The following is a 26,061-nucleotide window of genomic DNA, read 5'->3' on the forward strand; positions in this document are numbered from 1 at the left end:
ATGCATTATCTCCACTAACATCTGTTACTACCAGTTATGCTTCAAAGCTTGGGATCCAGAGCAAGGAAAGCAGAAGTGAAGCATTCCAGCCCACTCCCTAAGCAGGCATAAGGAGCCCAGCCAACTACCAATGAAGCCTATTGAGGAAAGTGTGGTCCTGTGTCCTCCGCTTTCATATTCCTACAGTCCACACTGCCACTTCTCTGACCCTGACAGAAGATCCCTACAGGGAGATCCCCACCAAAAAAACCCCATGCTGTAGAAAGCCAGGGAACAGTTCTAAGCCAGCACAACTCCCTGAACCAGGGAGCAAAGGAGCACATACACTCAAGTGCCGATGAAACAGAGGGACCACCCAGACAGGGCTGGGGCAGGTTTGCATTTTTTGGCAGCAAATAGCTACTAGGGTGGCTGAGCCACAATACCAAAGAGCACCATGTGTATACTGAAATCCCAAACAGAAACTGAAAACAGACTTAAATCCCTAAGGCAGTGATGCTGCTGTGTGGCTAAAACCAAAGTGAAAATCCAGGGAGGTGCCACAACTGCACTTCTGAAGGGCACCAGTGGAGAGTGGAGGCAGAGCTGCCCCCTCTCTGCCCAGGACTCCAGCCAAAGGCACTGCGGCCGTTCGCAGTTTTCCAAGCACACACTGACCACCCAGACTACTGAACAGCAGCAGCTGCAAAGAGCCAGCTTTGACCCCTGTCACATTTACAGATTAACAGTCATTACATTTCAATTTGTTTTTTTACTCAAAAAACCAAGTGTATTTTGAGGGGGGGAAACAGGCTTTCCACATCCCTTTAAGATAGAAAATTATCTTGTATACTGACAATAGCAAGGATCACTCAGCCTTAGTCCAGTGCAGAAAAAATGCAAATACTATGTGGCAATCACTATTTTGCTCAAACCCAGGGCTATCACGAATTATCTCAAACAGCAGCATTGTGGAGAGATCCACACAAAGGAAATAACCAAGTAACTACATCTTTCCTTGCAAATATCCTTTGTTTCTAATCAACATCATTTTCAACATTTTTTTCCCCTCCATAAGAGCAGCAGCCAAAACCAGAAAGCAAATTTCCCTGGGACACTTAACACTTTATTGTACATCTGTGAATGTTTTCGCTTTGTTTAAAAGATGTTATTTACAAAACCAGCATAGAACATTAGCATACAAATTGTTCAGTGCACTGTTCGCAGATATCCAAATCCAAGGCAGATCCTGATTTCTGTTTGTTGACTGCTGTGACGTATCACTGAGAAGCATTTCCCACTGCATGCCAGAGAAACACCACCTGATTGTAAAATCATATGGTACAACACAGAATTCAAGCAGGCTTCCCAAAAGTTCAGAGCAGTTCTGTTCACACCGAGTGAACAAGAAAAACATTATTGAAAATCATGAATTCTCTTCCTGCAGCAACTGCCCTTGCTACCATTAATCCTACAGCATCAATTTTGAACAAACCAAGATGGACGCTTCCTGGCTCTTTCAATGATCCGCTTGCCTGCATCTTTTTCTGTGGGTTTTTCTCCTTCATAAAGGACAACAGTCTCCACAGTTGGAGCATTAAACGGTCTTCCTTCCTTCTTATGTATTTCCATCCGTATCAGTCGAGTTTCTTCTTTGACCTTTGCATAACAATAGCCACAAAGGACGTGTTTCTGCTTCAAGTTTCCACACTCAGGACAAACATCTATGTTCCTCTAAAATGACAGTGGAAAACAGGAAATTTTGTCATTTGAACAGCAGCAGAAAAAGAAACAGGGAATGACTACAAATAAAAATGTTAAATGAAATAGTAGAGAAACTCAATTACCATTTCAAACTGTATTCTTCTACATAATTTTTCTGTAATGTGTTGCTATGTCAATGGCTACTACTAAGAATAGCCTATAAATTCAGTATCTAAGTCATTATGCCTATTTATGTTTGGAAGACTAAAGACCTATGGACTCAATTAGATGCACAGAAAATGTAGGCCTTTTCCATTAAATTATCTGTTCAGCCAAAATTCACATTTTGTTCAAGTGCCACTGTTTATTTAACCTCAGACTACTGTCACACATGATGAATGTATCTGTTACAATGGATTTCAAAGACTATAGTATCTTTTAAGCTTATTTATTTATAAACAAAGTCCAGGGAGCTTTTACCAGTCAGTACTTCCCTCTGCAATGACTCTCCAAAACAAGGACTTTGCTGATTACCTTCACTTCTATGAGCTTGCTGGGATGCCTCCGCCGGCTGCGGTTCACCTCGATGGTGCGCCTTTGCTTGGGCGCCGCCATCCACAGGACGCTCTCCAGCAGGCTCGGCACCTCGGCACTGCTCTCACCGGCATCATTTATCCCTCGTGGAACAAGAGCCGGACCTTGCACAGCTACTACTGGTCCTGCAGAAGAAAGAAAAAGAGGAGGGTGATTGTTCCACTCTGCACTGGTGCAGCCTCCCCTTGAATACTGTCTGCAGTTTTGGGCACCACAACATAAGAAGGATATAAAGCTCTTATATAGCATTCAAAGGGAGGCCATGAGGATCGTGAAGGGCCTGGAAGGGAAGTGACACAAGGAGCAGCTAAGGTTACTTAGTCTGCTCAGCCTGGAGGAGAGTGAAGGGAGACCTCATCACAGTCTACAACTTCCTCATGAGGGGAAGCAGAGGGGGCGGCACTGATCCCTCCTCTGTGGTGACAGGACTTGAGAGAATGGCATGAAGCTGAGTCAAAGGAGGTTTAGGTCAGACATTAGGAAAAGGTTCTTCACGCAGAGGGTGGTTGGGCACTGGAACAGGCTCCCCAGGGAAGTGGTCACAACTCCAAGCCAAAGTTCAGGCAGCGTTTGGACAACGCTTTCAGGTAAGTGATGTGACTCTTGGAACTGTCCTGGGCAGGGCTGAGTTGGACTTGATAATCTTTGTATGCTCCTTCCAACTCAGCATATTCTGACTCTGTGAGAAAGAAATTCCTTACAGCCAAGCCCCACTTTACCTGCGGTCGAGGAAACACAACACGATACTGCCGTCACCCCCGAAGCAAGGTCAGAGCGGCGCCCCCGCCCCGCTCCCTCACTGACCCTAGGGCCGCGCCCTCTCTCCCTCCGCCCTTCACACGTAAAACGAGTCCCTCAGCCCCCACACCGCCCTCTCACAGAACTGATGGCGTTGCAAGAGACCTCTGAGACCATCTACTCGAATCCCTACTCAAGGCAGATGACACAGGAACACGTCCAGTTCCTTCAGCTAGGCGGAGAAGAGGCCGCGACCTACCCCAGGGTGGGCTCTGTCCCCCGAGGACACCCGGCCAGAGGCCGCGCTCCAGCCGCCCCCAGCAGCGCTGGAGCAGAGCGCGAAGCCGCGGCAGCGGAGAGCGGACGAGTACCACCACCACCGCCATAGCCCCACGCGGCCCTGCCGAGCCCTCGGGGAAGGTGCGCCTGTCGCTGAGCCTTCTGGGAAACCGAGTGCCCTCAGCCTGTCACGGCATCGCAGGGACACAAGAACAGGACTCCAAGTCCCAGCATTGCTCTCGCGACCAGGAGGGCGGGGCGGCGAAGGACCGAAGGAGGACTCCAACTCCCAGCATGCCTCACGGCAAGCCTCTCCGCCAACCGCATCTCGGCACGCTCAGGCGCACGCCGCCACCCCGCCAATCAGCGCGCTCGCTTTGCCTTAGCGCTGGGAGCGGGAGCGGCGTCCGCGCCTGCGCCGAGGAGCCGGCGCGGGGAGTGCAGGGGCTGGTGCCAAAATGGCGGAGCGCGGCTACAGCTTCTCCCTCACCACCTTCAGGTACCGGGGCAGGAGCTGCTGTGGGCCCGGGGGCAGAGGCGGGCGGGCTGCCGGGCCACCGGGAGGACGGCGCGCAGACTGAGCGGAGCGGCCTGCCGGCCGCGGCAAAGCAGAACCGAGGGGGCGCTTTGCAGAGTCATCGGGCCTGCGAGCGTTGGGGGGCAGCGGGGGCTGGACCTGGACAGGAGTGACGGGCGTGGGGAGAGCCGCGGGGGTCAGGCGTCTGAGGGGGACACGCAGCTGCCCAGAGGCTTCCTGAAGGGCTGCGGGGGTTGCGGGGAGAGTCCTGGGTTCCACCTGGTGTCTGTCGCTTACCTCGGGCCCCAGTGCGGGCGCCGCTTGTGTCAACTCGTTGCTGTGAGACAGAACCGCTGTAGGACCAAGTTAAGGTCTGTCTCGACACTGGTAGTGCCCTACAGCGAGTGTTTGGTGTAGCAAACTCGGGATCACCACGCACACGCACACTATAGGTTGGGGGAATAATTCTCTGGTTCTTAGCTAACTGGAGATGCGTGATAACAGCTGAGCTGTGGTGTCCTGAGAGCTTGCTTCAGAACAAGCTTTGCAGATGTGGGAATGAGTGAAGCAGATGAGTTTTAGAATAGTTTGTGTTCCTTCCTGCTACACTTGGCAGTCTCTGCTCTCCTTGCACTTGGTGTTGTGCATTCCACATCCCGAATGTGGAATGATGACATGAACAGAGTGAATATGCCATTGCGGTGGGGTCTGTTGGGGTGTTGCTCTAATACCTAGACTGAAGATTAATTCAGAGTAAAGGAAATTACTTTCAATTTTTTTTTTTTTTTTGCTTGATGAAAGTATTAAGGTATTAAGACCTATGTTGCATATATAAAAAAGAAAAACTGGACATAAGAATCTTCATGCTGCTTGTGCTGAAGTGCCCCCTTATTCTCAGAGGAGAATCACGCTGTGTTATTGCAAAAGGAATTGCTAAAGGCATGTTGCAGTTGAGCAAATGAAGCAGTTTGCAACCTAAAATGTTGAAAAGAATATTCTTAATGGATGGAAGGTGCCCAATGTGCTTGATCTGCTCAAGTAGATTGAATTCTTTATTAGCTGTTGGAAATGGTTTCCTAAGGGAGTTACAAACTTTTTGTATTTTACAGAAGAACTACATGCTTGGAATGACAGTTCTGATTTGTTATATTTTGTAGTGGAAAAGCCAGAGTTACTAGTTTGTCACCCTTACACGCTGTTTTCTCAGTGTATAAATGACTACACTGATTGATTATTGCTTGCTTTGTTTTCTTCATCTAAGCACTGAGTTACATAATATCCGATTTTACTTCTGCAACTCTTAAAGCAGCAGTGTCTGAAATACAGCCTAGAGAATAGATCCACTTGCGAAATCACTTGCCTATTGAGTGGCTCTCTGGTGTCCTTTTTCCCGGGGACGGAGAATGGACCCTTCCATCTTTCTGAATAAGTTACTTTGTAACTTATTTTGCTTGACACCTGCAGCTCTGCTCTGAGGATTCTGCATCCGTTACCAGAATAATGTGGATCGTTAAAACAAAATGCAGGAATACCTGGGAACGGCATGGGAGTTGTTGCTGTCTTGTGCCATTGACCTCATGTGCTTGTCAGTCAAAAAGCATAGCTGTGTTTTGCCGGTTCCTTTCAGCAGTGAACATCAGTGTCTTGAAAGCTTTTAGAAACACACATTCAGTGTAATTTCAATAGAAAGTCATGACACACCGTGAAGGTTTTTCCCACTGAGTGGAAATCTTTATTTTGCATCTTCTTTTTAGTCCTTCTGGAAAGCTTGTTCAGATTGAATATGCTTTGGCTGCAGTAGCTGCAGGAGCTCCATCAGTTGGGATTAAAGGTATGTCCTGAAAATACTTCAGTGAAGGATTTGGGATTTTGACTATTTTTTGAGAGAACTAAACCAATTTGGATCATGTACTGGGTCCTTTGTATTGGATCCTTCTTCATCTTTTTCTATTACATATTTTGTTACTCTCTTTTAGTGGACTTTCACATGTTTTAATAGGTTTAGTGTTTCCTGGCGTTCTTTTTTTGGGTGATTTTGGAGACATTCAGTTGGTAGAAGTAGATATAAAAAGTTACGTAGATTGCTCAGTTATTAATATTATTCAGAATCTTTAGAATGGGATTATGTGAGCTGTATGGTTATTTGAAAAAGAAACAGTGTGTTCGGTGTATTCATCAAAGTATCTCTCTTTAACATGATTGTAAGCTTGAATGGCTTTTAAAAAGAGAGGAAGAAAATTTTTACAGTTTAATAAGCTTGTTCTGTGTTTTGACTGCTAATTTTAGTTTAAAGAATTTTTTTGTTCCTTTCCAGCTGCAAATGGAGTGGTGTTGGCAACTGAGAAGAAGCAGAAATCCATCCTGTATGATGAAAGAAGTGTCCACAAAGTAGAACCAATTACCAAACATATAGGTTTAGTGTACAGTGGTATGGGTCCAGATTACAGGTATTAAAAAAATCTTGTTTGATCACCATTTAGATACATATTCATACAAGAAATTTAGGTAACAGGTAGCAATTGGCTGTTTCTTTTTAAGTGTATCTCATGATACTATATTGTATTGCGCTGTAAATGACATTCACTTGAAGTTTTTCTTAATATGTTAATTAACTTGTCAAATAACCTTGTATCTAAAGAATGAAAGCAGTGTAATTCAACCTTACTTTCACTTTAAATATTTCAGCGATTACTTGGTTGATAAAGATAACTCAGCGCAGTCTGTATTCTTACATTGATGTTATGCCAGGTGTACAACTCCTGAACAGATATTTATTATTATGAGTTTCCAGTTGTAGTTGGAATTTTTTTGACATAGGAGTTTTGTCTTTGTTTTCAGAGTACTTGTGCACAGAGCTCGGAAGCTGGCCCAGCAGTATTACTTGGTTTATCACGAGCCCATTCCAACAGCTCAGCTAGTACAGAGAATTGCTTCTGTGATGCAGGAGTACACGCAGTCTGGGTACGTGCTGGAATTGCAGAGTTGCTTCGAAAGATTGTGTTGTTTAAATGTAATGAGTAACAGCTACCCAGTGATTGGAGTTCTTGTGGAAAAGGCAGTTTTTCAGTGGAGAATGTGCACAGAAAGTGGGCCAGCAGGAGGAGCACTGTCTGGCAGTGGGTGAGAATGGGTCTCCATATCTTGCACACAAACATGTCAGCTAAGGCAGGACAGTTTTGGTTTTGTTCTGTTGGTTTACTCGTCATTCCTCATCACAGCCCTGGTCTGGGGAGAAGGCAAACATGTCCAAAATAATTAGTCACCTTTGACTTTCACTGGATGATTTATTATTTTTTGTTTGCCTGTAGTGGTGTCCGTCCTTTTGGTGTATCACTGCTAATATGTGGCTGGAACGAAGGGCGGCCGTATTTATTTCAGTCGGATCCATCTGTAAGTATCTTACACTTGTAAGTTCTGCTGCTTTGAAAAAACATGGGAAACTTTGCATGTGCTCATGAAATACTTTCTGTGGTGAGAATAATAATACAGAGCTAGAATGGAAGATACCTTAACATAACTTCCGAAGTCAAAATGGGTCATTTCAGTAGGTGCTTGGAGCAAGCCTGCATCATTCTGTGCTTACATGTTGCTGTACTGCTTGAGGGCTGGCAGCTGTTTCTGAGGGAGATCATCCCTTTTCATACCTTTCCACCTAGTTAGTTGATAGTGCCAGCAAAAATGTTCTGCAACAGCTCCTAGGAAAAAAGAAGTTGACTGCTCCAAACTGGATGGAAGTTAAGCCAAAACCTGTTGCATTGTGAAATGTAATGCATGTGCTTTGGTATTTAATGACAGTGGTTAATTTAAATGAGTTTATTTGCTGCGTTTGCACTGCACTTCAGAAAAACTACCCTTTGATGCACATGTGAGGTGCAGTGCTTCAGATGAAAAAATGAGGTCATTGTAGTCATCATTGCAACTTTCAGCAGTTTGAATTACTACCTGATGCTCCAGTGTAAAAAGGAAAATGCAGATGCCTTGTTTAAGGCAGTTTGATTAAGGCATAGAACTGCTGATGGTCTTCATGGCAGAGGAGGGAATAGAAGTGATGACTAAATATCCTGGTAGTAGTGAGCATAGATCAGATGGCTGATTTGCAACAAGTCACTTACATTACTTTATCTTCAAAAATAAGAATATGTGGAGTGAGCCTCAGTAAGGATTTGAGTGTACACTTTCTCAAAGGCAAATGTACTATTTTTGTTTAAGGAATCCCAAATCAAAACTATGCTAATTCACTCACTCAATTCATCTTTCAAAGTAGTACGAGGATGAAAGTAGGTGGGGCCCTATACACATTTTGTACTGTTTCACAGCATGTGTTCTCATACAAAATTAGTCTGAATATGATCCAAAATTCTCTACTGCAGTCTCAGAACACTCAGTATTTTCATAATTGCTTCTGTACTTTTTTACCAAGTAATTGAATACATAGTGTTTCACTAAGTTACACAAAACAGTTCAATCAATAGATTGTTGCTTTTTCAGGGAGCTTATTTTGCATGGAAAGCAACAGCAATGGGAAAAAATTACGTCAATGGGAAAACATTTCTTGAGAAAAGGTAATGTATTTGATACTTCTCTGAAAGGATACTCTTTTCTGTTCAGGTTCCATATAAAACAGCCAGATTTTAAAAAATGCACACTTTTAAAATTGTCAGAACAAAGTTTTAAAATACTTAAGGTGTGATGTTTCCAATGTTCTTATTTACACATGCACAGGAAGTTTGATTTATTTAAACTCCAGCTTTTGCGTTTATGTAGAACTACTTGACTGCAATAAACACTATATTCAGCATATTTGCAGTAATGTTATAGACAGTCAGTAGGAAAAGTAGGGATTTTTTTTTTTACAAATAATAACTTTGACTATTAATGTTGCAGTGCTTACAAATAATATTTGTATGAGAAACAGAAAGCTTTTAGTAGTTTTGGGGTTTTTAGAGACTCCAGGATTATTAAAATTTGTAAAGGTCTTTGTCCTATGCTGAAATAAATGAATGTCTGTTTACAGATACAATGAAGATTTGGAGCTTGAAGATGCCATTCATACAGCTATCTTAACACTAAAGGTTAGCAAAATATTTAAGAAATAAGTTTCTTACGTCTTCATTGATGTGATTCACTAAACTGTATTTTTTTTAATAGGAGAGCTTTGAAGGGCAAATGACAGAAGACAACATTGAAGTTGGCATCTGTAATGAAGCTGGTTTTAGGAGGCTCACTCCAACTGAGGTTAAGGACTACTTGGCTGCAATAGCCTAGTAGAAACTGAGCTAGACTGTGTGGTTCACACAAAAGTCTTTTTAATTTTGGCTACTTAAATGTTTTTCTTTGCAGTTTTTGCATACTTATTTCTACATGGTTTGTCTGAGAGATTTTTTAAACATCATGGGTGCAAATACAACGGTCCTTGATATTGTAATACATGGAATCTTGTTAAAGATAATTCTTTCCCTTGATACACAAAATACTGTACAAAATGTAAAGTTATAGTGACAGCTTGGAAAAGGCTAAAGAATAAAATCAAAGGCCACTGTTTTGGGGGAAGGTGTCTGTGTGTCTTTTTAATCCTAGCTTGTTTATCCACATAAAGCTTATTGTTGAGGAAAGAGTTTTTCACATACAGCCACGATGAACTTACGTTCGACCTTCTTTTAAAAAATTCAGATGTCGAGTGACAGGATAATTTTTTCACTTTGGATTATTGTTTAAATGTCAATGAACTTCCAGAAATGGTATTATCTGGTGTAAAAGATCATGTACTTTCACAAAAGGGCAGAAAAGTCTTCCATTTCAGGGTGTACTGTGATCTGCTTGAGCCTCTCTGCTTTTGACCCTCCCGGTCTTTGTGTCACAAGAACTTGTTTTACTTGAGTTATTTTTTTGGCCCTATAAATTGCACTTTTTCAACCTTGAAATATTGTTAGAAAAAGGGAAGTAGTAACTCTTACTGCAAACTAAATGCATTTATCACCATCAATAAAAATCAATGGGAATTACAAAACAGAATGAGAGTATGTAATGTAATTACTTTATTCCTTGAATTGTGCTAAAGTATTTTCCAACTTGCAAGATATTCTAAAGATGTAATGAAAAGAGCATTTAATTTGTGCTTCATAACTTTTTACAGATATCGTGTGGAGGTGTATGTATCAATACATTTGTTACACGTATAGAGTCGTTCAAGTCATAAAAACCTACATTTACCACAAAAAACCCAGGATAAGTATACCTTTTTTTTTCCCAGCAGAAGTAATCTGGTCTGCAGCCATTTAAGTTGTTGTTTTCAGATTTTATATTTTTTAAAGCAATCTGATTGTCAAAATGTTGATAGTGCACTGGGAGTAATAGCTGGGTCATGCTGCTTGTACATAGGGCTAAGGATGTAGGGGAGCAGCCTGGCAGGTCTCACATCAGCCAGTCATAACTAATGAAGGAAATACAAAATATGAGTAGAAAGCAGTGTATAAGCTGGTTGACCTGTGCTTTCCAATGTCTGTCTTTTGATGGTTTATGTTATCATCAGGTGAATAAGAATTTTTGAAGCATGCCATAATTATTTCCAAATGTCAGAAATAAAAGCTCTGTCCAAATGGTTCATTAAGAGTTCCGCCAGATCGCTTTTTGAGTATTTTACTCTGAAAACCAGACCATACTCTGATTCTTATTCTAGAGAAAATAAAACAACTCAGATCTGAAACTGAAGGCTTTACATTGCTACATCTTCGATTTAGAATATTTATGCTCACATAGGTTTTTAATGCTATATAAATACTCAAGAGTTTTCTGCATGGAAATATGCATTTAGGTACTTCAGAAATGAACTGCAGTGGTTTAGTTGTCTATGCTACTAGAAACAGTTGATGAACAAATAACACCCTGTGAAGGGTAGTTGAAGCCAAAAGCAAGTTTCAAACCATGGTAAACTGCTCCGTGTTTTGTGTTAAAAGAGATGAGTAGGCCTCTATGGTCTATTGCCAGTGGTTTTCACTTTGATGAGCCAAGCTGGTGACTGTTTTTACACCATTAAGAACTGAGTCCCAAAGCTCCCTGGTAATACTTAAACCCTGCAATGAAACAGAGTTCATGGCACGTGGTGTAATCTGGGAATGAGATACATAATATTTTGAATTCTGGCTTTTATTTAGAGTATTACATACTTTTCTTAGTGGTAGGCAGATAGACCTTGGTATTACGCTGTTCTGATGGAGAAGGTGGTGTGATTTTAAGTGCAGGGTTCTTTTTTTAACTGCATGTCCAGAATAGTAGCTAAATTTTATGTAGTATTTAAAGGGAAATCCTTAAACTTCAAGGAAATAGTAATTTTAACTTGAAGATGTATTTCTTAAAATCACTTCAGGAGTGAGAGATACTAGTGCAATGGACTAGCAAATTATATGGTGATTGGGGTAATTTTCAAAAAGTAGTGCTTTTTAAAATATATTTTGCAAAAACTGCATAAGGCGGTCAAGGTGCAATAAGGCAGACAAACACTGTTCCTTTATGAGAAATGACACATTGCAGGCTTGATGACTTCAGCTCGCTGTGAATTACGACTTTGTGTCATTTAATTTGTTTCTACTAATGCAGCCATCTGAAAGAAGAAGATGAATGGTCACTTGAAGAATGTAACGTTGATTTTCTTGTCCTGGAAGAGGATCTCCTTCAAGGTCCTCAGGATCATGTGACTCCTATGAGAATCGGGCTTTATTTAACTACTAGGATTGGGATCTGAGAACAGTGTTATCATTTCAGGAAGTTACTACTTTAAGTCACAGAATGACAGAATGGGTCATGTTGACAGGGCCCATAATGGGTCATCTGGTCCAACCTCCCTGCTCGGGCAGGATCATTTTGGAGCACAGGGCACAGGATTGTCCAGCTAGTTCTGGTTCTGAACAGCTCCAGTGGGGAAGACTCTACAACCTCTCCAGGCAGCCTGTTTCAGTGTGCTGTCACCCACAGTAAAGAAGCTAGAGGTGCAGTAAGCCCCTTACAGCTTGCTTTGGCTTACTATTGCTTTCCAGATCCTGTGAAATCATTCAGACAAGTAGAGATCATCTCTCCCTGCAAAAGCTGGCAATCAGAAGTCAAGTCTCTCCCATGCTGTTAGGGAGTATTGTTGCATGGAGAGGAGTGAGACCATAGCTATGTCTGCTGTATGGAGGCAGGCAGCAACCTTGGGCAAATATTGGGGACACTTGCTCACGTTTTCACAGAACAGTTTAGTACAGCCCATTTCTTTTGTCCAAACGTAATGGGCCCAACGTGCCCAGATCCAACATGCATGGAGCTGTGGCTATTGCTTCTCCAGTGAAGTTAAAAAGTCCAAGGCTAACTTGTCTCTGGGCTGTCTGTTCTCACTGTAGTCTGTGCTACTGCAGCCTCACATTGAACATTGTCTGCAGTTTTGGGTGCTGCAACATAAGAAAGATACAAAGCTACTAGAGAGCATCCAAAGGGGGGACAGCAAAGATGGTGAAGGACCTTGAGGGGAAGCTGTGTGAGCCCCGTCACTTGGTCTGTTCAGCCTGGGAGGAGACTGAGGGGAGAGCTCATTGCAGTTACAACTTCCTCATGAGGGAAGGAGGAGGGGCAGACACTCATCTCTTTTCTGTGGTGACTCATGACAGGCCCCAAGGGACAGGCCTGGAGTTGTGTCAGAGGAAGTTTAGGTTGGGTATTAGAAAAAGGTTCTTCACCCAGAGGGTGGCTGGGGACTGGAACAGGTTCCCCAGGGAAGTGGTCAGAGCACCAAGCCTGACACAGTTCAAGTAGTATCAGGACAATATTCTCAGGCACATGGTGTGACTCTTGCGGTTGTCCTGGGCAGGGCCAGGAGTTGGTCGCAACGATCCTTGTGAGTTCCTTCCAACTCAGAATATTCTGTGATTGCGTCTGACTTGATGTAATGCATTTCGCCCTTGAAGGGTTTTCGCGATAACCCGCGGGCGCGCCGGGGAGCAGAGCCAGGCCGGGCGGGCCGAGGCGGCGGAGCGAGGCGGGTGGTGTGGCTGTCCCCGCCCGGCACCCCGGGGGAGGTGCCGGGCTGGGCCGAGCCGAGCCGCGCCACGCCACGCCACGCCGGCCCGGGGCGAGGGCCGCGGCCGCCGCGCTGTGAGTACGGGCTGCGGGGGCTGGAGAAAGGCGGCGGCCCCGGGTGAGGGAGCGGGGTCCGGAGAGGCGAGGCGGGACCGGGCACATCGCGTCCTGGCAGTGAATGGGGGACAGGGAGAACAGGAGGGACAAAGACCGGCGTCCCGCACCCGCCCACTCCGCCGGGGCTGGCGTGTGGGCGGAGGGCGAGACCGGGGGGCGGCCGGGGGGCCGGGCCGGGCTGGGGGCGAGCGCTGAGGGCGCCATGCCCTCACCCGAGATGGCGCCGCGGCCTCCCCGGCGCGGTGAACACGTGATGGCGGAGCGGAGGGAGGAGAGGGCCGGGCCGCGGGCGGGAGGGCGGCCGGTGCCGCCGGTCCCCGCCCAGGGGAGATCGGGCCCTGGGGCGAAGGCAGGGGCCTGTGTGTGACCTTGTAGTTGATAGTGGAGCCACCGCGCAGCTGTCCTGAAAAAGTAGTTGCGTCTTTGGTTATATTGTCACTGCAACCCTTGATTTACTTCTGTCTTGAAGCCTGTGTGAGCGTGTGTGTGTAGGAGTTGTAGCTGCTGTGGGGAGAGGTGCCCCGTTACTAATCGATAGGTTTAGTCATTGCATTACATGGAAGGATAAGCTTGTGGCAGTGGTGAAGACTTCAAGGGGGAAAGGCTGATTTCTCTGGGCTCCTGGGACCCTGAAGAGAGTTAGTAGGTCATGTTGGAAGGATCAGGATTCTTGGCCGTGAAGAAGCAGGAGGAGATGTTGCTGATGCTGGATGTGGACCAGGCCAGTAGCAGTTAATGCTGGCTGTGTTTCCACTTGGACATGGGGCCGGGGAGGTTCCCACTGTTTGAAGGCAGGCCCCTGATTTGCACTGGCAAAGCCTTTTGTAGGACCAGGCTGTGTCCTGTTGCTCTCCAGTTGGAGTTTCATTTATCTTGTCCTTTAATACCAGTTTACTTCAATATGCAGGTTAGGTAAGAATTATAGGAAAAATTACAGTGTTTATACTTTTAGTCGGAAGTCAAAACAGATTATTAATTTCACTATTCATAGTGGTTACTGTCTTAAATATGCTGTTTGGTGTAGTATGAATCCTACATTTTTCAAAGATAGCATATATTCAGTGAAGGAATCCCTATCATACTTTCCTCAAGGAAGGCCTACTAAAGTAATGCAGGTGTGAAAGAATGGATTTCTCAGATACAACTCAGTACGTCTTGTAGTAGAATTAGAAAACATAGCAATTTCAAGATTGTCCCAACACTAGAATTGTTACTCATAGTCTGTCACGAGGCTGTGTAATAGAAACACACAATGGTTTGGGTTGGAAGGGACATTGAAGATCATCTAGTTCCAACCGCCCTGCTGTGGACTTTTTACTATGGGGCCTTTTACTAGACCAGGTTGCTCCAAGCCTTATCCAACCTGACCTTGACCTTAACCACTTCCAGGGATGGGGCATCCACAATTTCTCTCGGCAGCCTGTCCCAGTGCATCACCACCCTCTTGAGGGGTTCATCCACTAAGTTGAACAGTGCACGTTGAAAGCTGGGTGTCTATAAGCATGATGGGTAGCTTTTAATTTTAATGCTAAGTGTGATGAGAGGGAGAGGCAAGATTTGCTTACAGTATGAACTGTATTTCTAACTTCGCTCTGGTTGTCAGCTTTTGCAGATGAGCTGTGAGAGTTAACATCCATCTCAGTGACTGGCTGAGTGAAGGGCTCTTATGTGATGGGTGGGGGGAAACCACAAACTTGCAAGGTCTTGTGTGGAGACTTTGAGTGCTGCTGTTCTTCCTAGCTGAGAACTGGGATCTTCTGAGGCTGTAGATTGGATCTCTAAAGGTGAGGGAAAGAAATTGAACTCATCACTGGGACTTTGTGTTGAGGTTCCAGTTGCTTGTGCTTTACAATAGCTGTTGCACTAAGTCTACTGCAAGGCTTGAGTGTATGCTGTTAGAAAGAACTCTTTTGGCTGTCTTTGTTCTTGGCCATGCAATAACAATTTTCTCCTTTGTTGTCACTTGACAGGAATAATGTTTCCAACATGTCTGTGCAGTCGCTGCTTTGTGAAAGAATTGCTGTTGCCAAAGATTTGATTAAGAGAGCGGAAGCCCTTTCCAAGTCCCAGAAAAGGAGAATAGAAGGTGGGGCAAAGCTATGTAGCAAACTGAAGGCTGAGCTAAACTTCCTACACAAGGTGGAGGCAGGGAAAGTGGCCATTAAAGAATCCCATCTGCAGAGTACAAACCTTACCCACCTCCAAGCCATTATTCAGTCAGCAGAGCACCTGGAGGACGTTGTCAGTGTCCTCCATGTCTTTGCTTATGAGGACAGGTTTGGAGACAAACAGACGCTGGTGGTAGATGTTGTTGCAAACGGAGGTCACACGTGGGTGAAGGCCATTGGTCGTAAAGCTGAGGCCCTGCATAACATCTGGTTGGGAAGAGGCCAGTATGGTGACAAAAGCGTCATTGAGCAGGCAGAGGACTTTCTGCAAGCAAGCCGTCAGCAGCCAGTGGAGTACAGCAATCCCCACATCATCTTTGCATTCTACAACAGTGTGTCCAGTCCTATGGCAGAGAGGCTGAAGGAGATGGGAATATCTGTGAGAGGAGACATTGTTGCTGTGAACTCACTGGTAGAACCATCTGCAGAAAACGAGCATCTTAACCCCAGTGAATCAGATGAAGAAGGCCCTGAACTCCTGCAGGTGACCAAAGTAGATCGGGAGAATTTAGTGGCCAGCATTGCTTTCCCTACCCAGATCAAAGTAAATGTCTGCAATAGAGTTAATTTGGACATCACTACCTTAATAACCTATGTCTCTGCGCTGAGCTATGGTGGCTGCTACTTCGTCTTCAAAGAAAAAGTGCTGACAGAGCAAGCAGCCCAAGAAAGAAGGGAGAGAGTCCTGCCTCAGCTGAGGGAGTTCATGGAGGGAAAAGAGCTCTTTGCTTGTGAATCTGCTGTCAGAGATTTTCAGTCCATCTTGGAAACACTGGGAGGACCTGGGGAGAAAGAGCGAGCTGCACTGCTTGTTAAAAGAATTAACGTGGTGCCTGATCAGCCATCTGACCGTGCCTTAGGACTAGTGGCTAGTTCAAAAATCAACAGCCGCTCTCTAACCATTTTTGGGACAGGAGACACTTTAAAAGCCATCACCATGACTGCAAATAGTGGCTTTGTGAGGGCAGCGGCAAACCAAGGTGTCAGGTTCAGTGTTTTTGTCCATCAGCCACGAGCATTGACAGAAAGCAAAGAATCTTCTGCCACGCCTTTACCAAAGAGCTGCCCATCTGATAATGGACTATAAGTCATTAAATGAGTTAGTAATGGAAATGCTGCAGGTATTGCAGTGGGAGGCATATGGAGAAACAGAAGAATCATAGCAATACAGTTTTGGGTGTGTATCAGTGATGACAGGAACTAGCAGTGGAAGAGCTCCTTAAGGAATTTGTATTATCTTTACTCCTTCCTTGGGGTTATTTTTTGTCCAGCTGACCATTAATTTATTCACTAAAGTAATAAGAATTCTATGAAAATTGTTAACTGGCTTACAATGTATTAATTGTATCCATCCCCATTAAAAAATTCAGTTAAAGCACAGTTACTGATGTGCCCTTGTCATTTTTGTCCTCTTCAGAGAGGTAAAATTCATAATCTTAGATGAACTTTGGGCTTGATTTCCATGGAACTTAACTCTTTCTTTCCCCTATTCTATTCAACTTAATTTTTGGTTGATTCGGGGGGACCTTGTGCAGAGACCTGTGCCTTTTTGGGAGTGTGATGTTTAGTGAAGATGTGACTACTAGCCATGAATAGAAATTAACTTAAGCCTTCCTTGCCTTACTGAAAGGAACCTCTGTATGTATACCATGGTTAGACTGAATTGGGAAACAGCTTTAAAATTCCTGGGAAAATGAGTTGAAATTGGACTTTATTTGCATTAATATGTTGTGACTCAGGCTAAACTGGACAGCCAGTGGTAGCAGACCAAGGAGGCAAATCCACCTTTCTTGTAGCCTTTGTCCAAATGCAAAATCTTGCTGGTTGTAAAGCCCAACTCAAGGCTTATGGCAACAGAATCCTAAACTGAGCCAGCACCCATGTAGTTTTTGATATTAGTGTGCTCTTTGCTGAGGACTCATGGTGAATCTGGCTTTGTTGCATGTGGATTACCTGAAACAAAGCCTCAGTAGGTGCTTCAGTGTTTGTGTGATGGAGGAGGAGATTTGCAGGGTATGTTCTTAAATCCTAGTTTGCTCTGTAGTAGAGAGAAGCCTTTTTGCTGGTGGTGTAATTGCTCTTTTTATTCAAACAACAATTTCTTCTGGTTTTGTTTGTTTGGTTTTTTTCTTTGCCTGGGAGAGATTTGCTATTGTAGGAGTCTTTCTCATGCTTTTTTTTCTGAATGCTGTAATGGCAGCAAGCACTTGCTGTTTGGTATTAATTTTCATCAGTTTCCTAGTGGAAAATTTGGAGATGTCAGAGTGAAGCTATGGGTCCCAAGCTATACATTTTTATCAGGTCAGTGAAAGAGATATCCACTGAATATTTTATAGGCTGTTGTTCAACACAATTGCATTATTATGCAGCTTATAGTTCAAGCAAAGAACATTCTCTTGCCTCTTGCCATTCCAGTCTAAATTTCTCCCTACAATACAATGTATCTGCAGTGCTGCCCTTAGCTCAACCCATTTCTTTCTGGTCCCCAATATGATGCAACGGTACTGGAATGCCAGCAAGACCACTCTCTATGCCTTGTCCAGCTGAGTAAGCTGAACTCCAAGGGGCAGAAGAGTACTTCTTGTTGGTGGGATTCTTGCTCTGAAGAGTAAGATGTTAGGAGTTGTCACTGGTAACTACATGCTTCATAGCTTTACCTGAAACTTTTAGCAATGCGGAGGGCAGTCTGCTCACTACACTCCCCATTTGCTCTGGGTCCCTGAAATAGTTAATGAAGTTTAATTAAAATGGGTGGGACTGGATTTTGGGTTTTGCTGCTTCAACATCCAGTGTACTACCTGCCAGTTTCTCAGTTGCTCCTTGGTGAGTTCTAACAAAACATCTAGCTTGTTCCTACAAATAGCTAGATTTCATTACACTAACACAGTGTAATGAAACCTCATGACAGGATTCATCCCCCGCTATATCCATTAATTTTCTTTAAAGTTCTTCTGAAGGGAAAGGAGGACCAACACAATGAAACAGTATCAGTAATGTGTTTGCTGTGCTGCAGAAATGCAAGTCCGCCTTCTTAGTTAACAGCACAAGTTTCACCATGCAGGAGCTTGGGGAGGTAGTAATTTATCATGGTGTGATGGACTTACCAGAGTACAACCAGAGATGTCTGTGAAGTGTTATAAACAGCTGGAAGGAAGGTGCCTTTCATTCCTGCCATGAGAGCTCTTACTCTGGACACCTGTGTGATGTCTTTCCTCTGCAGTAGGTGTGGGAATAGGGGGTGAGGAGGCCATCGGTCAGAGAAAAAGAACTGTGTTTCAAATCTGTGTTTCTGTTTTGCATCACATGTCCTGAAAAACGGTACAGGAAACCTCCTAGTTAATAATTTATGAGTAAATAACCTGGGAGAGAGGGGTTCTTCTTGTTTACAGCTCAGAGCTGTAAGAGTTGAGGTTCCAAAACACAGCTTACTATTTCATAGAATCACAAATTGTTAAGGGGTTGGAATGGACCTTAAAGATCATCTAGAACCAACCCTGCCTACCATGGGCAGGGACACTTCCCACTAGACCAGGTTGCTGAAGGCTTTATCCATCCTGGCCTTGAACACTGCCAGGGTTGGGGCATCCACAACCTCCTCGGACAACCTGTTCCAGTGTCTCACCACACTTGCAGTAAAAAATTTCTTCCTAATATCTAACCTAAATTTCCCCTCTTTCAATTTGTACCCATTGCTCCTTGTCCTGTCACTACAGTTCCTGATGAAGAGTCCCTCTCCAGCTTCCCTGTAGGTCCCTTTCAGATACTGGAAGTTTGCCATGAGGTCTCCATGCAACCTTCTCCAGGCTGAACAGCCTCAGCATTCTCAACCTGTGTTCATAGAGGAGGTGCTCCAGTCATCTCACAAACTTCATGGCCCTCCTCTGGACTTGCTCCAACAGTTTCATGTCCTTTTCATTTTGGGGACACCAGAACTGTGTAGAGTACTTCAGGTGGGATCTCACATGAGCAGAGTAGAGGGGCAGAATCACCTCCTTTCACCTGCTGGCCACACTCCTTGTGATGCAGCCCAGGATTTGATTGGCTTTCTGGGCTGTGAGCACACACAGCTGGCTCATGGCGAGTTTTTCATCACTTGTCAGCTCCAAATCTTTCTCCTCGGGGCTGCTCTCAATCACTTCTCTGCCCAACCCATTGGTGTGTCTGGGATTGCTGTGACCTGGGTGTAGGACCTTGCACTTTGCTTTGTTGAACTTCATGAGGTTTGCATCGGCCCCTGGATGGTATTATCCCTTCCCTCCATTGTGTCAACTGCACCACAGAGCTTGGTGTTGTCAGCAAATCTGCTGAGGGTGCACTTGGTCCCCCCTGTCCACGTTGCCAACAAAGATGTTGAATAGTATCAGCCCCAGTACCAGTCTCTGAGGGACACCACTCATCACTGATCTCCATGTGGAGCCATTGACCACAGCTCTTTGTGTGTGGCCATCCAGCCCATTCTTTATCCACTGAGTGGTCCACCCATCAAATCCCTGTCTCTCCAATCTGGAGACAAGGATGTCATGCAGGAGTGTGAAACACTTTGCATTACGTCCAGGTAGACAATGTCAGTTGCTCTGCCCTTGTCCACCAACACTGTAGCTGTGTCACAGAAGGACACCAGATTTGTCAGGCATGATTGTCCGCTTGTAAAACCATCTTGGCTGTTACCAGCCACCTCTTTGTTAGCCAGGTGCCTTAGCATGCTTTCCAGTAGAATCTGCTCAGTGACCTTGCCTGGCACAGAGGGGAGACTGACTGGTCTATAGTTCCCTGGGTCTTCCACTTTCCCCTTTATAAAAATGGGGTTACATTTCCCTTTTTCCAGTCATCAGGGACTTCACCTGACTGCCATGATTTTTCAAAATGATGGATTGTGGCTCAGCAACTTTGTCTGCCAGCTCCCTCAGGACCCACAGATGAACCTCATTGGGTCCCATGGACTTGGGCACATTCAGGTTCCTTAGATGGTCTCGAACCTGATCCTCTCCTACAGGGGGCTCAGGATCTTTATCCTCCCAGTCCATCCATCTGCCTTTCTCAACTTGGGTGGTGTGGCTGGAGCACTTGCCATTGAAGACAGAGGCACAGAAGTTGTTGAGAACCCCAGCCTTCTCTTTGTCCAGGGTCTCCGTTGTCCTTCTGGAGAGGGCCGACATTACCCTGGTCTTCCTTTTGCTTGCTTGCTTGTATCTATAGAAGCCCTTCCCATTATCCTTAATATCCCTGGCCAGACACAATTCTAACTGAGCCTTGGCTTCTCTAACCTTGTCCCTAGTTTCCTGTACAATTTTCCTCTTCATTTCAGGCCCTCTCTCCTTGTTTGCACTTTCTGAAAGCTTCTTTTTTCGCTTTGAGTTTGCACAGCAGCTCCTTATCCATTCATAGAGGCCTCCTGGCATTTTTGCTCAGTCTCCCCCTTGTTGAGATACCTTGGTCCTGAGCTTGGAGGAGGTGATCCTTGAAATTCAGCCAGCATTCTTGAACCCTTCTGCCTTCCAGGGCTCTATCCAATGGGACTCTACCAAATAGGTCCTTGAAGACGCCAAAGTTTGCTCTCCTGAAGTCCAGGGCAGTGAGCTTGCTGCCTGCCCTCCTCACTGTCCTCAGGATCATAAACACCATCTCCTGGTCACTGCAGCCAAGGCTGCCTTGAAGCACTACATTCCCCATGAGCTCCTTTCTCTTGGTGAGCACAAGGTCCAGTATGGCCCCAAAGAGACCTTTTTCGTCAAGTGGATCTCATCATCCCCCAGTAAACCAGGCTTGGCAAAGTGAGTCCCGTGAGTCTGAGTAACCAAAACCCTGACTAGGACACCATTGCTCTTAGCCATTTGTTGACCTGCCAGATTCGTCTGGATATTTCAAGTCCCTCTCCTTTGTCCTGGAGGATTCATGAAAAACCTACTTGAACTCCGGGGCCCTTTATTATCTCTCCCAGGACTCTGTAGTCCCTCTTAATGCTTCCCAGACTGGTGCCAGCTGTATCACTGGCTCCCCAATGGAACATTATTAGTGGGTAATAGTCTGTGTTTGCATAGGCTTGGGAGCTTCTCAGTAACGTCCCAGATCCAGGATCCTGGAAGGCTGCACACCTCCCTTGAGAGTGGGTCAGGCCAACAGGTGAGAGTGCCTGTGTACCTCATAAAGTGGAATCACCCCCTGCTATCACCTGCCACCTTTTCTTGGTTGAACTAGTTGTTAATTTCTTTATTTGTGGAACAGGTTGGACTGCTCCAGTTAGCTCCAGTTGTCTGAGGTCCATCTGGATCATCAAGTTCCTTTTCCCAGTGGCTTTTGGCTGAGTTGAAGCCATAGTTAATCCTCTTCTAGTTTGATGGGTGATGACTCACTCGCTAAGTTTTGTGCCTTACCTTTGCACCCTGCCCATGAAAACAGTCCCTTGTGCTCCTTGGAGGTGCTTAAATCTCCCTTGGATGCTCCTGGCAATGCCCCCTCCTTGCCAGAGATTTATCACTGATTAATCTGTTTTACAGTATTACAGGATATAGTCAAAGCTAGGTGCATGGTAACAGTGCACTTATGCATGGCAATTCATTATGGCCTTTTAATCCTTTGCATTTAAATTAATTTGCTCACAGCCTTTTTACCCTGATGAGGGCTTTGAATGAGTAAATGGGAGACAGCTACTTCATTCCATTTCTTGCTGTGACTCTAAAGAAGTGTGTTTCCATCATTTTCCTTGTATTCCATTCAGCAATCTTGAATATCCTCTTGGGCACCCTCTAAAGAAGTTTGTCCAAGCCACAGGTGAGAGAGCAGCGACCCGCGTTTTAACACGGTAGGTGACCCAGAGGAAGAAGTGAAAAGCAAATGACCTCTGTATTCCTGGAATCAGAATTGGCTGACCTGTTTGCTGTATTCCTTCGCTGCAGCTGCTACAGAGATGGCTGACTTGTTTTGCAGTGACACTTTTGTGTGACCAGTAAGTACAACTCTGTTTAAAATCCTCTGTATCTGGGGCCATCGTGTGGTGATTTTCTTCATTACGAGTCCTTTTCGACCAACATGGTATTTGTTATTGAATCAATTTTCTTTCTTTTACTAATTTCTGCCAATCATATAGGCAATATTTTAGGAATAGTAAACCTTTTCTGCATGCCACTGGGAAACTTGAGGGTTTTATTGTTATTTTCTGTCTCTATGTTGCATCTTGCAATGAAAAACTCAGAATGTGGATGTTCTTTTTTTTTATAGTGGTTTTTTTTGCTTATTAGTCAATCAGAAGTGTACTGTTGACAGACTCTAAAGATTGTTTTATAAGACGAAAGAATGCTGGCTTCAAACAAAATGTGTTTTGATTGTAACATTAGGTGGCTTTTATATTGCCTTTGAATATACTGGTGATCTATTCGTATAAACCAGTGTTCTGGTTTGGTGCATTTAGATATCTTTTACTTAATTTCACAAATAATGGATTAGGTGTTGAACTTCCCTAATTTATGACTTTGCAAATGAGTAATTAGAAGATGGAAAATTATGTCTGAAATTAAGTTGAAAAAATGGAAATCCAAGACTGCTTTTCCTTTCTTCCAAGATCACACAACTGCTTTGTCTACGCTACACCAGGCACTAGAGGATACAGAGATGTCTCACTTGCTGCTATGGATTTTCTTTGAGTTTTTTTAGTGGTAATTTTCTGCATGAAGTTCCTTGGAAAAGATGGATTCCTAAATTGTTTTTGGGAACCTTTTTCTTCTGACACTTTTAATTTATTTTAGATTCTTTCTAAAGGTCTCTGAGGAGAGAGAACATCTTTGTTCTGTGCAGCACTCAGCCTGCTCTCTTTGCTCCAACAGTAAGAATAGCAAACAAAGAATGCTGCAATTGATGCCAGGCAGTAGGAAGCACTTGGATATTATATGAGAAATAAATTGGTAAGTTAAGTTTTTAATACATTCACGTTTCTGCGTATGTTCTTTAATTGCTATTGTTCTGGCTGACAAAACTTGTAGATCAATGATTTATTTGCCATTGTACCTGCAAGCCATGAAGACACTCAGATAGTTTTTGCATGTTTGTAGCCACAGCTGTTTAAAAATAGGGGTTTGTGTTTCAAACTGTCCCTGTCATCTGAGGATACCTTCAGCAGATGTAAAGCACTCTGCTGAAGTCGGCTGGAGCCTGTCTGAAAATGCGTTCACAACCCTGCTTCTAGTTCCTGCAGACTGAAAGCAGGCTTGGTCATAACAGAAATAAAACAAGAAAACACAAGCATCAGTTGTATAAAATAGGTTTGAAAGGAGACATAAAAAAAATACCCTAAAATCCGTAAAATCTTTTAAATCATTTTTGTTGACCAAGTGGACCAAGGAAAGGATTTACAATAATGATGAAGTGTGTACTTGCGATGAAATTCTTTATTTCAGGTTATTATGCAAGCAAAACAGCACAGGTCAACTGTTATCGAATTAATCTGGTAAACTAAGCAAAAATTAGATGGGGTTCTGGAACTGAAGGCTATGGTAACAGTTTTCCTGCAAGATGTAGTTCTGGGAACGGCTCTGCCATCTAGCTTGCAACAGGAGCCTCACAAGTGTTCTTGGTGGTAAAATCATCTCTGTAGGTAAGTGGGTGTTGCTTTTTCATCAAGTTTTAATGTTGCAATTTACTCTAGAGCAAAAACAAAGAGAGTGAATGTCAAATGACTGCACTGCTCAGAATTGTGACTTTGGGGCTTTGCAAGTTGTTCCCTATGAATGGCACGGAAATTAAGATTGTTCCTACATAAACTATTGTAAAGAATAAGCAAAAAAAGACCCCTCCTAACACCTTCATTATTCCATTGTGTAAATTTAAATGATCCTCACTTATAATGTCTCACAGGTGAGTGATCCTCACATGTAATGAAATTTGTAATATGAAATAATATAATAAAAAGACCCCAAAGCAAACCTCAAACCAACAAAATAAGAAATCCCCACATAATCCCCAAAATAATGAATATCTGATAATGAAGCTGTGCCCCTTTATTTATTAAGGAGACTGAATACATGATAAAGCAGCTCAGTGTGGTAATGAGAAATATGGAATTACAGGCCACAGAAGTTTATACTGTGTAGGTACCAAAATCCTCCTCAGGTCTTTCTTCTGTAGGGATTAATTTGGCCCATCTTTATGGAGATGGCGTTCACCAGAGTGAAATGTCATTCAGATGTACCACAGGCCTTCATCACTATGAAACTGGACCATATAAATATGTTTTCATTTTTGGTGTGGTTAGGTTTTTTTTTTTGTTTTTTTCCTTGCATTAGAAATGTGCATTATGAACCAGCATTAACTATATCCACACGAGAAACCTCTTCCAGGTCAGGGGAGGTCTGACCTCTTTGTTTCACATACAATTGTAAAATGCACTCATCCATAATAACACAATTTGTCTCAAGGAGTGTCATCTTCCTCTCAGTTGCAGCAATTTATTTATGTTTTGGAATGAGGAGAGGCTAGATATCTGGCATGCCATGTATCCTGCCAAAAACAGACTACAAGGAAAAGCAGCGTTTTGATTCAACCTGCCGCCTTAGTGCAGGAAAGGTGGAAACATTGGAGTAACAAAACTGAGATATCAATAATGTGGGCAATCAAAAACAAAATGAGTCTTACCGAGCATTTCAGTGGATGACTCCTGGGTTGGTTCTTGGCTTGGCTCCACACTCGGCTTAGGCGTAGAGTCAGTACTTGACTCTCCGCTCAGCTCCCAAGTGGTCTGTTCACCTTCTTGCACTCCATTGTTCCCAGATTGCTCTGTGCCATTCTCCTTATGCGAGTTTTCGCTGTAGTCCGGGGGCAGCTCTGTGCTTGGTTGCGTGCTGAGATCTCTGCTTTGCTCCACACTTGTTGCCTCAAGCACTGGGGTAACAGGGGTACAAACAAATAAAGTGAAAGGAATTTATAGGATGAGGAGCATGGTTTGAAAAGTTATTTCTAGGGATATCCAAAAATGTGCTTAGTTCTTTTTACGGATCAGAGATCCCAAGTAGGAGTTTAGGGAGGGGGAGAAAAGTAACTCTAGGACTACATACAATATGAATGTGAATCTTACTTAAATTGACAAAGCTGGATTTGCCAATATGTTGTTGACTCACCTTGTGCCTTTAGTTGATCAACCAGGATCAGAATCAGCAGTGCTGAAAGGATTGTCCTCTTTTTCAGCATGGTCACCTAAATGCTGCGTAAAGAACAAGCCTTTGGAGCAAAACTTGGAATGTGTGGCAGATAGAAAGCCCTGGGTATTTAAAGGCAAGCTCCTACATCTGTGCGCTTTGACATCTGCCTGAAAATAGCAGGTTACAAAACCAACATCAAATTACCTTCTCAAAACAAATGTAGGATCTGTCAGAGACTGTAATCAGGCAATTCCTGCCCTTTGCTTCAGGGTGAGATAACCTTTGCTGCAAGCAGTAAAGGACTTTGGGGGCAGAGAGGTGGGACAGTGGTGGCCCAAACTGCAGTAGCATTGATAGTGATGTCACTGTGTGCCTCTGGCAATGCTGGTTTCTCCAGGCAATTGATCCTGTTGGTTTTGAATGAGGGTCTTCAAAAATCCTTTGATATGACACTTGACAGATTGAATATTCCTTGTGGGTAACAGGTGAAAGGTGAGGTGTGACTAAAAAATGTCCACCTGGCTTCTGTGTTGTAAGGAAATAATAACTGTGAAAGAACTGTGATGTTTTGATCAAGCATTTCATTGGGAACACTTCCTTTTTCATTGTTGAAAACTTGTGTGTTTATGTGTGTGTTGTTCAGCCTGTGATACCTCAGTCCCGTAATGATGCACTTGAAAGGTTTGGACAGCACCAGACAAGTCTAAGGAGGACCTGTTTCTTGTGTGCAGTTTAATCAGCAAAGCACAATTGTTGTTCCAAGGGCCATTTCTGATGCAGAGAGGTTGCTCTGATT

At 44.0% G+C, this 26,061-nt stretch overlaps 3 protein-coding genes across 5 annotated transcripts; 2 read left to right on the forward strand and 1 right to left on the reverse strand.

The window, feature by feature from the left end:
• Window positions 1-1,083: 1,083 nt before the first annotated feature.
• MRPL32 (mitochondrial ribosomal protein L32) lies at window positions 1,084-3,473 on the reverse strand. The gene is made up of 3 exons (XM_069005859.1): window positions 3,275-3,473; window positions 2,218-2,402; window positions 1,084-1,713 (listed from the first exon to the last, which is right to left on the reverse strand). Exons 1-3 carry the CDS (start codon window positions 3,399-3,401, stop codon window positions 1,459-1,461), a joined length of 567 nt encoding a protein of 188 aa, XP_068861960.1. The 5' UTR covers window positions 3,402-3,473; the 3' UTR covers window positions 1,084-1,458.
• A 215-nt stretch (window positions 3,474-3,688) lies between these two features.
• On the forward strand, window positions 3,689-10,420 carry PSMA2 (proteasome 20S subunit alpha 2). Its single transcript, XM_069007779.1, has 8 exons — window positions 3,689-3,793; window positions 5,566-5,642; window positions 6,126-6,258; window positions 6,650-6,772; window positions 7,120-7,201; window positions 8,300-8,373; window positions 8,826-8,883; window positions 8,960-10,420. The coding sequence occupies exons 1-8, from the start codon at window positions 3,753-3,755 to the stop codon at window positions 9,074-9,076; spliced, it is 705 nt and encodes a 234-aa protein (XP_068863880.1). The 5' UTR covers window positions 3,689-3,752; the 3' UTR covers window positions 9,077-10,420.
• Window positions 10,421-12,823: 2,403 nt separating this feature from the next.
• C2H7orf25 (chromosome 2 C7orf25 homolog) lies at window positions 12,824-16,525 on the forward strand. Of its 3 annotated transcripts, none has more exons than XM_069007782.1 (2): window positions 12,824-12,931; window positions 14,944-16,525. In XM_069007782.1, the coding sequence occupies exon 2, from the start codon at window positions 14,960-14,962 to the stop codon at window positions 16,226-16,228; it is 1,269 nt and encodes a 422-aa protein (XP_068863883.1). In that variant the 5' UTR covers window positions 12,824-12,931; window positions 14,944-14,959; the 3' UTR covers window positions 16,229-16,525. The 3 variants fall into 3 exon arrangements, with proteins under 3 accessions (XP_068863883.1, XP_068863881.1, XP_068863882.1); XM_069007780.1 differs by lacking the exon at window positions 12,824-12,931 and adding an exon at window positions 12,954-12,974; XM_069007781.1 differs by lacking the exon at window positions 12,824-12,931 and adding an exon at window positions 14,575-14,757.
• The last annotated feature ends 9,536 nt before the right edge of the window (window positions 16,526-26,061 follow it).

This window comes from Aphelocoma coerulescens, chromosome 2, assembly GCF_041296385.1.
Source record: "Aphelocoma coerulescens isolate FSJ_1873_10779 chromosome 2, UR_Acoe_1.0, whole genome shotgun sequence".
NCBI classification, from domain to species: domain Eukaryota; kingdom Metazoa; phylum Chordata; class Aves; order Passeriformes; family Corvidae; genus Aphelocoma; species Aphelocoma coerulescens.

Bases quoted from the DNA above. Each gene is read 5' to 3' on its own strand.
- C2H7orf25 (XM_069007782.1), top strand. From the start codon at position 14,960: ATGTCTGTGCAGTCGCTGCTTTGTGAAAGAATTGCTGTTGCCAAAGAT.
- MRPL32 (XM_069005859.1), bottom strand. From the start codon at position 3,401: ATGGCGGTGGTGGTGGTACTCGTCCGCTCTCCGCTGCCGCGGCTTCGC. The intron at 2,403-3,274 runs GTAGGTCGCGGC...TTTCTTCTGCAG, and splicing joins GGGACAGAGCCCACCCTGGG to GACCAGTAGTAGCTGTGCAA. The intron at 1,714-2,217 runs GTAATCAGCAAA...CTGTCATTTTAG, and splicing joins GCAAGCTCATAGAAGTGAAG to AGGAACATAGATGTTTGTCC.
- PSMA2 (XM_069007779.1), top strand. From the start codon at position 3,753: ATGGCGGAGCGCGGCTACAGCTTCTCCCTCACCACCTTCAG. The intron at 5,643-6,125 runs GTATGTCCTGAA...GTTCCTTTCCAG, and splicing joins TCCATCAGTTGGGATTAAAG to CTGCAAATGGAGTGGTGTTG. The intron at 6,259-6,649 runs GTATTAAAAAAA...CTTTGTTTTCAG, and splicing joins GGTATGGGTCCAGATTACAG to AGTACTTGTGCACAGAGCTC.